The sequence below is a fragment of the Eretmochelys imbricata genome, chromosome 1, assembly GCF_965152235.1.
Source record: "Eretmochelys imbricata isolate rEreImb1 chromosome 1, rEreImb1.hap1, whole genome shotgun sequence".
NCBI classification, from domain to species: Eukaryota; Metazoa; Chordata; order Testudines; family Cheloniidae; genus Eretmochelys; species Eretmochelys imbricata.
Window position 1 is genome coordinate 341,136,255 of NC_135572.1, and position 14,608 is coordinate 341,150,862.

At 39.6% G+C, this 14,608-nt stretch overlaps 1 protein-coding gene across 1 annotated transcript in view; it reads right to left on the reverse strand.

The window, feature by feature from the left end:
• The window catches only part of SEMA3E (semaphorin 3E), a 229,390-nt gene that overhangs the window by 25,702 nt on the left and 189,080 nt on the right, over nt 1–14,608 (reverse strand). Inside the window, exons 6-10 of the mRNA XM_077807878.1 lie at nt 8,743–8,862; nt 6,800–6,942; nt 4,951–5,065; nt 4,487–4,556; nt 3,078–3,222 (exon numbers count right to left, since the gene is read on the reverse strand). Of these exons, the coding sequence (XP_077664004.1) occupies nt 3,078–3,222; nt 4,487–4,556; nt 4,951–5,065; nt 6,800–6,942; nt 8,743–8,862 (593 nt within the window). The remainder of the gene's footprint in view (nt 1–3,077; nt 3,223–4,486; nt 4,557–4,950; nt 5,066–6,799; nt 6,943–8,742; nt 8,863–14,608) is intronic.

Here is a 14,608-nt window from a genome sequence, read left to right on the forward strand (position 1 = left end):
AGTAATGAACCAGCAAACTGTTTACTCCACTGGTAAACTCAGGAGAACAAACCCTTAGCCAATTAAAAGATAAAGGGGTGACATTTCAAAGCAGCATGTGTGTAGCATGTGCATAGCATGCTGTAGCTCACGAAAGCTTATGCTCAAATAAATTTGTTACTCTCTAAGGTGCCACAAGTCCTCCTTTTCTTTTAGCTAAACATGTTACATATGTAAATGGGTCTCACACAGCCAAAAATCTGCATGAGGCTGACGTTTTACAGGAAAGGCTTGTTGAGCCTAACAAAATTGCAGCTGGTAATAATACCTTGTACAGCTAATTAGTTACACAGATGATGACTGTGGGGAAGGAGCTGTATGGGGAGAGGAAAAAATCTGGGGTCTGACTCTCCTCTCATTCACAACAGCTTTACGTGGTTCAATTCCTTTGACTTCAACACAGTTACTCCTGATTTACATCAGAGGACGTGAGAGGAGAATCGGGCCTTTTTGACCCTGGGCCTGATCCTGTGAGGTGCTAACAAACTCTTGAGAGGTACTGTGCACCCTTGGCTACCATTGATATCCATGGAATGTGAATGTGCTGAGAACCTTTTTAAAAGCATCGAAGCCCATGTGGCAAGTAAGAATAGTGGTGTTTAGATCCCATGGTGATGGGAGCCTTAGAGACATCGAAAATGAGAGACAGACATTCAGAGGGAGCCTGAGAGAGGGATGCTGGTTCATGCCTGTGAAGAAGCACCATCATAGAAATTCTTCCCCTCTTTCTATGCAAGGAATGTGTAAGTGATCCCTGTCAGAAATCTGGCAATACACCAAATAAAAACTCATATGCCAGGCACAAACAACTGTGCAGATGCCAGCTCCTGTATACTGGCAAAATATGCCATGGGGAAAAGGCCAGCTCTATTATGTTTGCAGAGTATGCCCCAGGGTTTCCTTTTCACTTAGTGTGCATTGGTACTAAGATCCAGTTCTGGGAAAAGTCATAACAAAGTCGAGAAAGAAGCACATTCATGTTCTTGTTGCAACTCTGTTCTTCGCAAATTTGTGAAAAAAAAAATCTTTATTTACTTTCTCCATGTTGGCAAAATTGGCAAATTGTTGGAATCGTTTGGCAAATGGAAGGAAAGCAGGATGCTCAGAAGAAGGTATAGAAAGTGGGAACTGGTTCGGATCAAATCTATCCATCCATCTGTAGGGTCCTGGCAGACATACATATTAAGGCCAGAAGGGACCATTGTGATAGTCTGGTTTGACCTTCTGCATAACAGAGGCTATGGGATTTCACCCCAATAATTTCTGCATCAAAAATAAATTCTGGTTGAGCTACAACATATCTTTTGGAAAGACACCCAATCCTGATTTAAAGACTTAAATTGATGGAGAATCCACCACATCCCTAGGTAAATGGTTCCAATGATTAATTACCCTCACTGTTAAAAATCTGCACCTTATTCCTAGTTTGAGCATTTACCTATATTATTGGAATTAAGAACCATTTGATCCTTTGAGCAAAACCTGCATCAAATTGAATGAGAACTTTGAAGTAAGATTCAAAACAGTGGATTAACTTTTTTGGTTTAACATTTTATATAGCCTAGATGATTCTACTATAAGGTGGGTGCACAACTGGTTGGAAAACTATACTCAGAGAGTAGTTATCAGTGGTTCACAGTCAAGATGGAAGGGCATATCGAGTGGGGTCACTCAGGGATCTGACCTGCCTCTGGTTCTATTCAATATCTTCATAAATGATTTGGACAATGGCATAGAGAGTACACTTATAGGTTTGCGGATGGTACCAAGGGGGGATTTCAAGTGGTTTGGAAAACAAGATTAGAATTCAAAATGATCTTGACAAAGTGGAGAAATGGTCTGAATTAAATAGGATGAAATTCAATAAGGACAAATGCAAAGTACACTTAGGAAGGAATAATCAATTGTACAAATACAAAATCGGAAATGACTGCCTTGGAAGGAGTATTGCAGAAAAGGATTTGAGGGTTATAGTGGATCACAAACTATATATGAGTCAAGAATGTAAAACTGTTGCAAAAAAAGCAGACATAATTCTGGGATGTAGTAGCAGGTGAGTTTTAAGCAAGAAACAAGAAATAATTCTTCCATTCTACTCAGAATTGATAAGGCCTCAGCTGGAGTACTGTGTCCAGTTCTGAGCATTACACTTCAGGAAAGATGTGGACAAATTGGAGAGAGTCCGGAGGAGAGCAACAAAAATGATTAAAGGTCTAGAAAACATGTGAGGAAAGATTGAAATGATTGGGTTTGTTTAATCTGGAGAAGTGAAGACTGAACGGGACGTGATATTAATGGGCTAAAACTGCAGCAAGAGAGATTTAGGTTTGAAATAAGGGAAAACTTCTTAATTTTTAGGGTAGTTAAGCACTGGAACAAATTACTTGGGAGGCTGAGGAATATCCATCATTGGAGATTTTTAAGAGCAGGTTAGACGAACAGCTCTCAGGGACTGTCTAGATAATACTTAGTCCTGCCTCAGTGCAGGAGACTGGACTAGATGACCTATGAAGGTCCCTTTCAGTCCTATGTTTCTATAATTTTTTTGCTCTTAACATTTTCCTGTTCCATTGCGTATCCTGGTCCTGGCAGGGGCCAGAAAAGAGATAGTGAAATACCTTGAGAAAGCATGGTTTCATGCTATTCCCAGATGACTAAAACCAAAAATCATTGGAGATATTGCAAAAAAGTCAGTTACCACTTCAATTTATTTTTTGCCCCCCAAAACCACCAAAACATGCAATCTTTGTAGACAGAGTCATGAGGTGATAACTAGGGTCTAATCCAAAGCCCCCTGAGCCCCTAGGGATCTAACTCTCATTGTTTTACTTTGGGTAAAATATATTGTTGATAGCCTTAATAATTTACTGCTAGAGTCATTCCATCCGTTTTCAATAGCATCATATTGATATCAAATACTCATTATCACAATTCTGGACATTATGATATTTGTCCATCATGACCTGTTTATTTTGTTTTCTTCCCAACTTGAATTAGACTGACATCACAACAGAAAATAGGGTTTCTCGTGCACCTACCGAGCCAGGCCTGGGGTAAGGTACTTTTCCTTCATACAGAGACCAATGGTATTCAGGTCCTTCTTTATGAGCGTACGGTCCATTGAAGGCTGCTCGGATGCTAGCTATATGATAGACACATATAGCATATCCTCTAAAAATATTGCTATAAAATAAAAATCAAAGATGTTAAAGCAAAGATTGTAGCTGTAGTGTACAGTTTGGTGGTTGAATTAATCATACTAATAGAACTTATTACATAAATGTCATACCCTGTGAATGTATTAATAATGAGTACTCATGAAATCTAGATTCAGCAAGATATTTTAAAAATATGTCTATGTTTAAACATGTGATTGGTCCCATTGAGTTTAATGGGACTGATTATGTTATCTCAGGTACTAACATGGCCTCCATCGTTACCATAGTATCTGAATTCTTCACAATTTTTAATGTATTTAGTCTCCCAACACCTCTTTGAGGTAGAGAAGTGCAATCGTCTCTATTTTACAGATGCAAAATTAAGTCACAGAGATAAGTGACTTGCTCAAAGTCACACAAGAAGTCCATGGAAGAACAGGGAACTGAACCTCAGTCTCCCACCTTCTAGACAAGGGTCCCTAAGCTCTAGACCATCCTTCTACTCATAGCCTTTCTCTATTCATTTGTATAATTTCTTGCTGAGTCAGGACCTATGGGAATGATACAACACCACCTAAAGTCAATCTGAGTCCTTCTATTGACTTCAGTGGACAATAGATTAGGCCACGGGTTGGCAACCTTCGGCATGCAGCCCATCAGGGTAATCTGCTGGCGGGCTGCGAGACATCTTGTTTAAATAGACCGTCTGCAGGAACGGCCCCCCGCAGCTCCCATTGGCCGGGAATGGTGAACTGCGGCCACTGGGAGCTGCAGGGAGGAGGGGCATGCCTGCAGATGGTCAACATAAACAAAATGTCTTGTGGCCCGCCAGTGGACTACCCTGATGGGCCGCATGCTGAAGGTTGCCGACCCCTTGATTAGGCTCTAAATGAAGCTATGTATTTTCACTTTATATACTAAATTCACTACCCTAAGAAGCAGGGCTGGCCTACAACATTTTGCCACCTGAGGCGGGGAGCTCAAATGATGCCCTCATGCCCCCTCACTTGGGCCAAAACTTTGAAACTCTGGGTCCCAGTGGTACCGCCCCCTCCCCCAACACAGTCTGGCACCTGAGGCGGCCGCCTCAGTTCACCTCATGGTAAGGGCAGCCCTGCTCAGCAGCTGCATTATTGAGGGTGAGGGGAAAGGGCATGTATAGCATCAGAATTAAATTGATCAGTTACGCAATGTGTATCAGCTATATATTTATTACACAACTGACATCTTCCTTAATTATAGACTGGTCAAATATGCCTCTATTACTGTCATCTTTCCTAGCTAGTTACCTTGTCGTGTTAAAGAGTCCAAATATCACTGGATTTTTGTTATCCCGAGTTTGTAGCAAAAACACATCCTCTGTAAAAATGAAAACACAATGTTATTTATAGCTCACCTACTTTTCCGAGTCCCAAAGGAGATACAGTTGACTGCTTGTTAACAGTGTAAAGTTATTTCTTGATACACACTACTTAATTTAACACAGCTTTTAAAAACATGATATAAATAAATACAAGTGTAATGGAAGTTAGCCTAGTCCATAAATATACTTTATATATTATAATATATTTTGAAATATAAAATACATGTGTATTGGAAATATATGGAATATATATATATTTGTTGTAATCCAAATATTAGTAGTCTCTTCCTGTTAATGATACATGTCCTATATTGAGGTAAAAAGGGATTAGCAGAGAAGTTCAGATTCTGTACAGTGTGGTGTAACTTTATTTCTGTCCAAGATATTTACCTAATTCATCAAAATATGTATCAATTCCATTCATTCCTGGCACAGAGCAGATCAGTCTGGTTTTGAGGAAAGTGCTCCATTTATTCACCAACATTCGCTGTCCTCCCATATCATTCTGTGTGGAGAGAGAAACAAATAATAAATGTAATTTAGAGGAATGCATCTAGATGAACAGTACTCAATGTTGAATTGCGCTCTCATTGTGCCTTTCAATGTCTGAAGCATACAATTTCAAACCACGTTTCTATTATTCCACTTGTGTTATTATTTTGGAGTCAGTCTCTAGTAAAACTGTAGAGATTTATCCAATTTCTCATTAAAAGCTGTGGGTTTGTAAGAATTTTTAATTAAATACTAGGGCTGCAACTAGTTTTACCTGTCCAGCTGTTGTAAACCCTTCTCATTTATTTCTACAGTCGATTAACTCAATAGTCCAAACATTTTAGCTGACTGTATATTTCTATATGAACTGAGTGCAGCGCTGGTTCAATAGACTTGGAGACAGAAGCCCCAAATCTGTTTCTGGAACAGGTTCAGACAGGGCTAATTCACGACAACCTTCCACACAGTGTCCTGCAAATATGTCCCAAGACTGATATCAGGGGTGCCTCCAGGAATTTCTCATCAATCCCAGTCGAACTATCTTCACTGAGCCTGCTGACCCAAGCACTGGTGATGTTGAGAATCTGTTTTTCAGTTTGATAACATCCCTATTTAGGATGTTTCATATACGTGACTCTCTTTTAACTAGGTGCTGCATAAGAAATTTTAACAAGCCGTTTGCTGGAGGCTAAGTGTAACATCCTGTGTCGCCCGCTAATAAAGTAGTTTTGCATGTTGTTCCATTTGTATACTGCTCTCTGTACATCCATCAGTCTTCCTTTAGTTATGAAGAATGAATGTGGCTGCCTTCAAAGGCAGATTAGACACTGGGAAATCTGCTGTCTATTCCTGGCTCTGCTACTGACTTGGTATGTGATCTTGGCAAATCATTTCACCTCTTTTCCTCATTTTCCTCATCTGTGAAATGGGGATTATGCTGTTTACTAGCTCACAGCGGTATTGCAAGGATTAATTAGTTCATATTTAAAAGGCGCTCTCCACATGAAAGACTGGATCTATTGTGATCTGGCTCGTTTTTGCTATTCATGCAAAGAGGCTAGAAACCGGCTGCAAATGAGCAGCAGAATATTCCAATCCAAGGAGAGCTCCCTGCTGGTAACCCTGGGAATACTGTTCCTCCAATCCCTGATGTAGGGGGCACGTTAGGGGCAGGAAGATATGTGCTGACAGCATGTGGCTGAGCTCCCATATCCTCCCATGTATGTAGGGACCATAAAGCATGGTGTTATTTAGAATGGCCTGGCAGCAGCTGTAAGTGGCTTTGGGGCTGGAGCCAACCCCTTATACAGGCAGTTATTCATCCTCCACCCCTTGTTCCGAGGAGAGCTCTGATGCAGGAGAGAATCTGGCTGGGGAAATGCTGTGTGAACATTGAGTGCTAAGTATCATCATTATTATTACCAAACTGTGTCACTTAACTGCAAAAGAACTAGAGATGGGCTTAAACCACAAAACGTGGATCCATGTCTGGATTTTGAACCTCCTCACTCAAGAGTTCAATAGTGTTTGGATGTGGAGGTTCAGCTTCCAGCCCAAAAGTGGGTTAGGATTTTGAACTTCCCAAAACTGGAGGATGGTTAGATGTGGGATTTTTGTTCAGACCCATCTGACGCCCTTCCTCCTCCCCAAATACTAACTGATGGTACACTTGAAGGTAGGAGAATGTATGAAAAAATGAACACACAGTAAGTTGTTCTACTAGAGGATCAGGACAAAAGAATCTCACCGCACACACTCGTCCAACTCTGGCATAAATGGCATGAGCGTCTGTCTCTGCCTCTAACGCTTTTTCAGTAAAGAAGAAATAGACTTTGTTATCATCCCGGTCTTCATTGTCAGGAATCATGTATGAGCCAACAAACTTTGGTTCTTTAAAAAGGAAGAAAAAGAAAAAGAGTTGGCTCAAGTTTATTAAAACATCATAAATATTTTAAAAATCAATTAACCATTTTAATAGAGAACAGGAAAATATAATGAACGAAGCAGAGATTTTCCAGGGAAAGATCTACCATTTTGGGAGAGGAAATAGAGTAGAAACCTATTTTATTTGGGTGGGTATCTACAGCACATGTGGAAAACATTAGCTTCAAAAATATTTTTATAGCTCCAATTCGCATATCAATACTCTTTTGTATATGTTCAAGGAAAAGATCTCTTTCCCGCCCTGTTCTCTGGGGCTTTTACATTTTAGTTTAAATTAGGCTGAAACTTGGCACTGAGTTTATGTAGCAATCTCTGGCTACATACAAAACAAGCCCAGGAATACCAATTTTGGCTTCAGACAAAGTGCCTTTTACCCAGTGAGATAAAGGTCCAGCTCTGTTCAGCAAACAGAGGTGTGCCTGTAGGTAGAAGGTGCTGAGTGCACCTTTGTTAGGAAACGGTAACCACGTGAAACTTTTCTGGTTTGGGTTTTCATTACTAAGCTGAAATTTGGGTTTGCCCATGTTGTGAACCTTTAACACAAACCTGGGCAGAGTTCTTGTGGGCAGAGTGATTCCTTGTCATCCTAAGTCATTCTGAGAAAGCATTTACAGTTTTCTTCAAAAGCAGGAACAGCATTCATTCCCTTGACATGACCTCTTAAGAAGCTTAGGACCTGACATGATATCATTATAAGATGCTTTTGTAAATATTTCATAAACTTCTGCTCTGATATTGGAGCCATAATGCTGTTTTAAGATGTTGCTGTCATTGAGGACTAAGTTGGGGATTTTATTCTAGTTGATTAAAATATAAATATATTAAATATATATTTTAAAATATTTCCCCTTTTCATAATCACAGTGTAAAAATAGAGGAAATTAAAAAACAAAACTATAACCATACCACTATCAAACCTAATTTTAAACAAACGGAGACCATCTCTTAGAGATAAGATCAATTTTGCCTATGTATTGAGTATATCTATCTACCTTTTTAATGATCTCCGACATCATTTATATAGTACTTGCCATTGTAGTACCCAAGTCCGTGATTCAGCAAACTACTCAAGCATGTATTTAGTCTCATTGGAGTCAAGAGGTTGAAACACATGCTCAAAGTTAAGTACCGGTGCATATTTAAGTGGTTTGGTCAAATGAGGCCTTGTATCTAGGTTGAAAGCCCAACTCAGTAATTCAGTGGCAAAACTCCCATTGATTTCAGTGGGACCAGGATTCACTCCTAGCATCTGAACAAATCACCGCTCTTTTCAGATGTCTCCAATCTACAACCACCTTTTAGAGCCAATGAGCCAAATTCACTTGCACTGGCGCAAACAGATCCAAATTGCACTTCCTTGCCTCAGCTTGCCTCTTTGTTCCCCAGCTCTGATGCCTTCTGGAAAAGGCAGGCAACAGGGCTGTCATCTCCATCTTCTCTTGGGCTTAAGGTGGAGGCTCCTTAGCTGATGCACTGAATCAGCACATCTAGCCTCCCTAAGCATGCACTCTCCATAGATGACCTGCTGGTTGTGGAATCACATTGTCCACTGTTGGCTGCAAGCCTGTGCTGGTGCACTCTTTCAACCTCTTGGGAAGACCTTGTTCTGAAAGGAGCCCTCTCTAAAATTCTGTGCTGGATGCAGTGCGAATCTGGCTCATGACACTGTAGTTCTCATTTCTGATAAACAACAGAGCTCCAAAGATTTCCCTAAGTTTATGAACTATATTCTTTCACTTCCTGTACCTTTCAATAAACGCTCATCGTCAGGTTCAGTTCGAATATGTGGTATACGACCCATAGTACGCAAGACAGCAGCATCTCTCCCCCAGTAGTCATTGTAGAGCCCAGCAAATAGCTCACCCCCTGCAGACCAGACATATTAGTAAACAAGTTAGGGCAATACTGTACTTACTAGATACTCTGGAAGTGGTGATGAAAAAAGAAAACCATGATAGACACAACTTGTTAATATTCTCTGCAACTTTAGCCAAGAGATTGAGTCAGCCACTGAGTATGTGAGGTTGTGTACGAACTGAGAACATTAGGAAAAAAGCCAACCCATGGGAATGTTTAACGGATGCTGGCCCGTGGCACAATGTTACCCCACAGCCCATAATTGCAAGACATAGGAAAGTTGTAGTTAATACTTTGGACAAGATGGTGGTGTTAGAAGCTTGCTGGAAGCCAGCCCAGCTTTTGGAAGGTAGCGAGGAATTCTGCTTTCTCCAACATAGTGCAGGCTTCTCTTTTGTGAGAAAAACATTTTGTTAAAAACTGAAACAACCTCAGGATTAAAAATACCTGATGGGTTTAAATTACAGGAGAAAAAGTTCCCATGCTGTATATGTCTATACTGAGAGTCCAATATATTCATTAGTAAGATTAGCAAAACCAAAGGTTCCACCAGATTCACCATTCCTTATTATATAGAACTCTTAGCTACAGTAAATAAGGAAGAGAAACTGGGTAAGCTATTTGGGGTAGGGACTACTGTTTGCTTCTGCGTTTGTACAGCACCTAGCACCATGGGGTCCTGGTCTGTGACTGGAGCTCTGAGGTAGTATTGTAATACAAATGATAAATAATAAGAGAGAATAGCATGCTATAGATGCAACTTTTTTTATAAGGTGAAGTTTACTGTCTAAAAACAAATTGTGCTCCTCAAAAGGTGCCTACATTTAATGGATCTATGGCCTGATTCATGTCTTATTGAAGTTGATGAAAAGAGTCTTATTGACTTCAGGCCCTTAGAAAAGAAGGACATTGTTGCGATTATGACACTGGACTAAGATCAGGAGATCTGGGTTTAATTCCTGGTTCTATTACAGTCTTCCTGTGTGACCTTTGGCATTCACTTAATGTGCCTCTGCCTCAGCGCCCCATCTGTACAATGGAGGTAGTCATGTTTCTTTCTCCCACCCACTGTCTGTCTTGTCAATTTAGACCAGTGGCGGGAGTCCCGGTGGCCCGCTGCTTCCCGCAGCTCTCATTGGCTGGGAAAGGCAAACTGTGGCCACTGGGAGCTGCGGGGGGCCAAGCCTGCAGACGGTTAACGTCAGCAAAATGTCTCACAGCCTGTAATCAGATTACCCTGATGGGCCTCATGTGGCCTGTGGGCCATAGGTTGCCCACCACTTATTTAGACTGAAAGGTCTACAAAGCAGGGTCTTACTCTGTGTTGTATAGTGCTTAGAAGAATGGGACAGATTTCAGATGGTGCCTCTAGGTATTACGTAATACACAGATAATATATAAATAAAATAAATAATAATAATAATTATTATTATTAATAATAAAACTGATTCTGTGACATACTGTGACTTCACTGGGAGCTGAGGCTTCAGTATCAGAGACTAATAAAATGCTTTACCTTATTGTAATCCTATTTCTTGTTCATAGTTGTTTATACCAACTATATTTCTAAGGAAAATGGCGTTAATCTTTTCATTTGCATTCAGAATGTTATTTTAGAACATTATAACCCAATGGAAAGATTGAGGTGGGGGAGTCTGGTGGTAGGATATTTGCTGAAAGACAGCTGTGAACAGAAACGGGGCCAGATTTTTCAGCAAGAGCTCAGTTCAGGTACCAAAATGAAGTGACCAGATTTTCAGAAGTGCCCAGCGTGTTGAGTGCTGATCACTTTTGAAAATCTATCCGTAAGAGACTTAATGAGAACAGCTACGTTCTGCTCACTTTGAAGAATCCAGCCGTTCTCTAGGTGCCTACATGGAAGCTAAGCTGTTTTGAAAACTTTGCCCCTTATGTTTTTAGCTCATCGATTTCTACTTAATAACTATATTAAAATGTAGCACATTTGTCTTTTTCTAAAAGAAAACATATCCAAACATAAATTTTATTTCAAAGTTTTATAAGAGGACGATATCCACCTCTTAATAAATAAATAATACTCATAGTAGACATAAGAGAGTCAAGTTGTTTCAGTGTGTTTTCTTGGGCAAATGTAAATCAATGAGGGATCCGCAGATGCATCCACATGTTGGGCAGATATGGCCACGTGCTTTTGCCACAGCCTGCTTCTCTTTGGCTTTTTCTATTCAGATGTTCTCAATGGCTTTAACTTCAGACCAACAGGTCTGCCGCAATCCTAATCTACCACCAGCCAGCAGCAGCTTCCCATGTGTTTGGGTCGGCATGGCTAGCTTTTAGGTGGGCTTTGAGAGTGTTCTTGTATTGTTTTCATTGGCCTCCTAGCATATGTACTCCCATTTTCAACTGTCCATAAAATATGGCTTTGGGGAGTCACATAGCATCCATATGTACGAGGTGACCAGTCCAGTGAAGCTGCAAGGATTAGGGATTCAACATTAGCCATGCAGCACTGGACCGGACTTCAGTGTTTGATATCCTGTCCGACCACTTGCTGTTCCAAGTGAGATGCAAACAGCGCATATGAAAATGCTCAAGTTACATCAAGTGCCTGTTTTAGGGTGTTTCAATAATATACCATTTATGAATCTGAGATTACATTAGCATTTGGTTAGGTTTCATTAAAAAAGTAGCTTGTTAAGACCAGTAGATGGCAGCCTTACATTATAAAATAAAACTGCTGCCACAAACTGTGCAAACAGACAGAAGTAAATTATTTCCAGTTCCAAGCTAATCTGTGTGGAGATTTCAGTAACACCATTTCTCGCTCCCTAATCAAAATAAATGTACTGATCAATAACATTTGCTAGTGATTATGGACTTTAATGAAAGCACAAATTTTGCGTGCACATCCCCCTATAGGTGGGGATTTTGTTTCTGATAAGAGTTATATGAGAACTTAATGGCACCATAAGTCGAAATAATGATTCTGAAAAGTTTACAGCAGTCTGGCAGCTGGGGCTGGTTCAGAGACCTCAGCTGATTCAGAACTGAGGGAAGTTTTCCCCTCGGCTTCTCTTCTTGAAGAATGGATATTACCTTATAACAAAAACTGAGTCACCACCATGTAACATATCAGTAAGTGAAATTAAAAAAAACCAGAACAACACCCCAGTGGTGCTAAGACAAGAGAGCTTGCCAGTATCTGAATAATATTCAAAACATTCTTTGCAACATTGATTAATGAACTACACAACCCATATATCGCCTTTCAAAAATTCCATCTGACAAATCACAGGCTGCTTCATAGCAGTAAAACTGTGGAAATTTATAATTCAAAACATGATGCTTCTCTGCTTTGAACAAGTTGATTAGCAGGACACTCAAAACATGGAAAATACCATCAGCTGGAAGAGGGATGTAAATAACCATTTACTGTACTTCTTTTTACCATTTTATTATTTGTATTGCAATAGCACCTACAAGTCCCATGGACCAAACCCCCATTATACTAGGCGCTAGACACACACAGAAATGATATACAGTCCCTGGCCTAAAAAGCTAACAATCTAAGTATAAGACAGTAGCTAACAGGGGAAGTACAAGGAAACAATGAGATTATGCTACGGTCAGCATGACAGGAAGTGGTCTCAGCACAAGAACTTTAACTTGATTCTGCAAACTTTTACCTTTTGGTATTCATGGATTTTCTGTTTTCTCTCTTGTCCCACTGACATCAATAGGCTTTGTATCAAGCCTTTAAAATCATATTATGGCACCAAAATAAATGGCCAGGTTTTCATATGTACAAAGCACCCTCAAAAATAGATTTAGGTACTGACCTGATGCCTCCAAGTTTGAAATTCTGGCTCAAATTTCTACTTTTTTATCCCCCTGTTGTGAAGATTCTGCTATCACAGTGCATATTAATGTAGTGCTCTCCTATCTCTATCTCAGGGTTTTATACTGCCACCCAACCGCATAGTATGTCAGCACCTTCCATGTAAAATCAATAGCAAAGTCTCTACTGGACTTAGAATCATAGATTCCAAGGCCAGAAGGGATCATAATCTAGTCTGACCTCTTGGATAACACAGGCCATAGAACTTCCCAAAATAATTCCCAGATCATATCTTTTAGAAAAACATCCAATCTTGATTTAAAAACTGTCAATTATGAAAAATCCACCATTACCTTTGGTAAATTATTCCAATAGTTAATTGCCCTCAGTGTTAAAAATTTACTCCCTATTTCCCATCTGAATTTGTCTAGCTTCAACTTCCAGACACTGAATCACGTTATACCTCTCCCTGCTAGCCTGAAGAGCCCGCTATATTTGTTCCTCATGCAGCTACTTATAGACTGTGATCAAGTCACCCCATAACCTTTGCTTTGTTATGCTAAATAGATTGAGCTTCTAGATTCTATTCCTGTAACACATGGGGCTCTTCTCTGAACCCTCTCCAATTTATCAACATCCTTCTTGAATTTTGGACACCAGAACTGGACACAGCAGTGATCGCACCAGTGCCAAATATAGAAGTAAAATAATCTCTCTAGTCCTACTCAAGATTCCCCTGTTTATGTATCCTAAGATCCACATTAGCCCCTTTGGCCACAGCGTTGCACTGGGAGCTCATGTGCAGCTGATTATCCATCATGACCCCCACATCTTTTTCAGAGTCACTGCATCCCAGGATAGAATCCCCCATCCTGTAAGTATGGCCTACATTCTTTGTTCCTACATGTATCCATTTACATTTAGCTGTATTAAAACACTTCTTGCTTTCTTGCACCCAGCTTACCAAGTGATCCAGATCTCTCAATACCAGTGACTTGTCCTCTTCATTACTTACCATTCCCCCAATTTTTATGTCATCTGCAAACTTTATCAGTGATGATTTTATTTTTTCTTCTAGGTCATAGATATAAATGTAAAATAGCATAGGGCCAAGAACTAATTCTTGCGGTATCCCACTAGAAACACATCTGCTTGATGATGATTCTCCATTAACAATTACATTTTGAGGCCTGTCAGTTGGTCAGCTTGTAATCGATTTAATTGTGCCATGTTAATTTTATATAGTTCTACTCTTTTAATCAAAATGTTGTGCAGTACCAAGTCAAACTTTGTGCAGTGTCTGTCACTGTTCCCTTTTCAGGGTAAAATTTATGCTTGGGGCAGGATTTGTGTTTTGAGAAAGAGAGAGAGAGAGAGAGAGATATTTTATTAATTAAAGAACTGTTAACACTGCCTGCCTTCTCCAGACAAAAATATGGATCCAAGCCTGAAGCCTTTACTTTGCTGAAGTCAATTTGGCAGATTTTGCTTATTAGGTTACAGCATTCCTTCTACATCCCATTAAGTTCAAAGAAAGGTGATCATCAAAGTGTAAATGGGAGCACAAAAGACAATTCCATGTTTCTTTTTTCTAGAAAAAAAGAATTCAAGAAAATGAAATGCAAACTGCGCCTCCAAAAACAAACAAAAACAAACAAAAAAAAATCCACAAAAAACAAAACTTACCTGAATGCAACTTTAAGGTTATATAGAATGAATCACAAATGTCTCAAAATGCTGATAAATTTCCATAATTAATCATCTCTGCTGTCATTTTGCACTTATAATAAGTAGTAGTTTCCATTCTTATTTTTTAGTTAAGAATGTAAGTTAATATATTCCCTGTTTATGTTACAGGATTTATATAATTAAAAAAATACAGGACATGCAGGATGGTTGTTCCTTCTGTAACCTTAATTTATAAGTTTCTTATGTTTT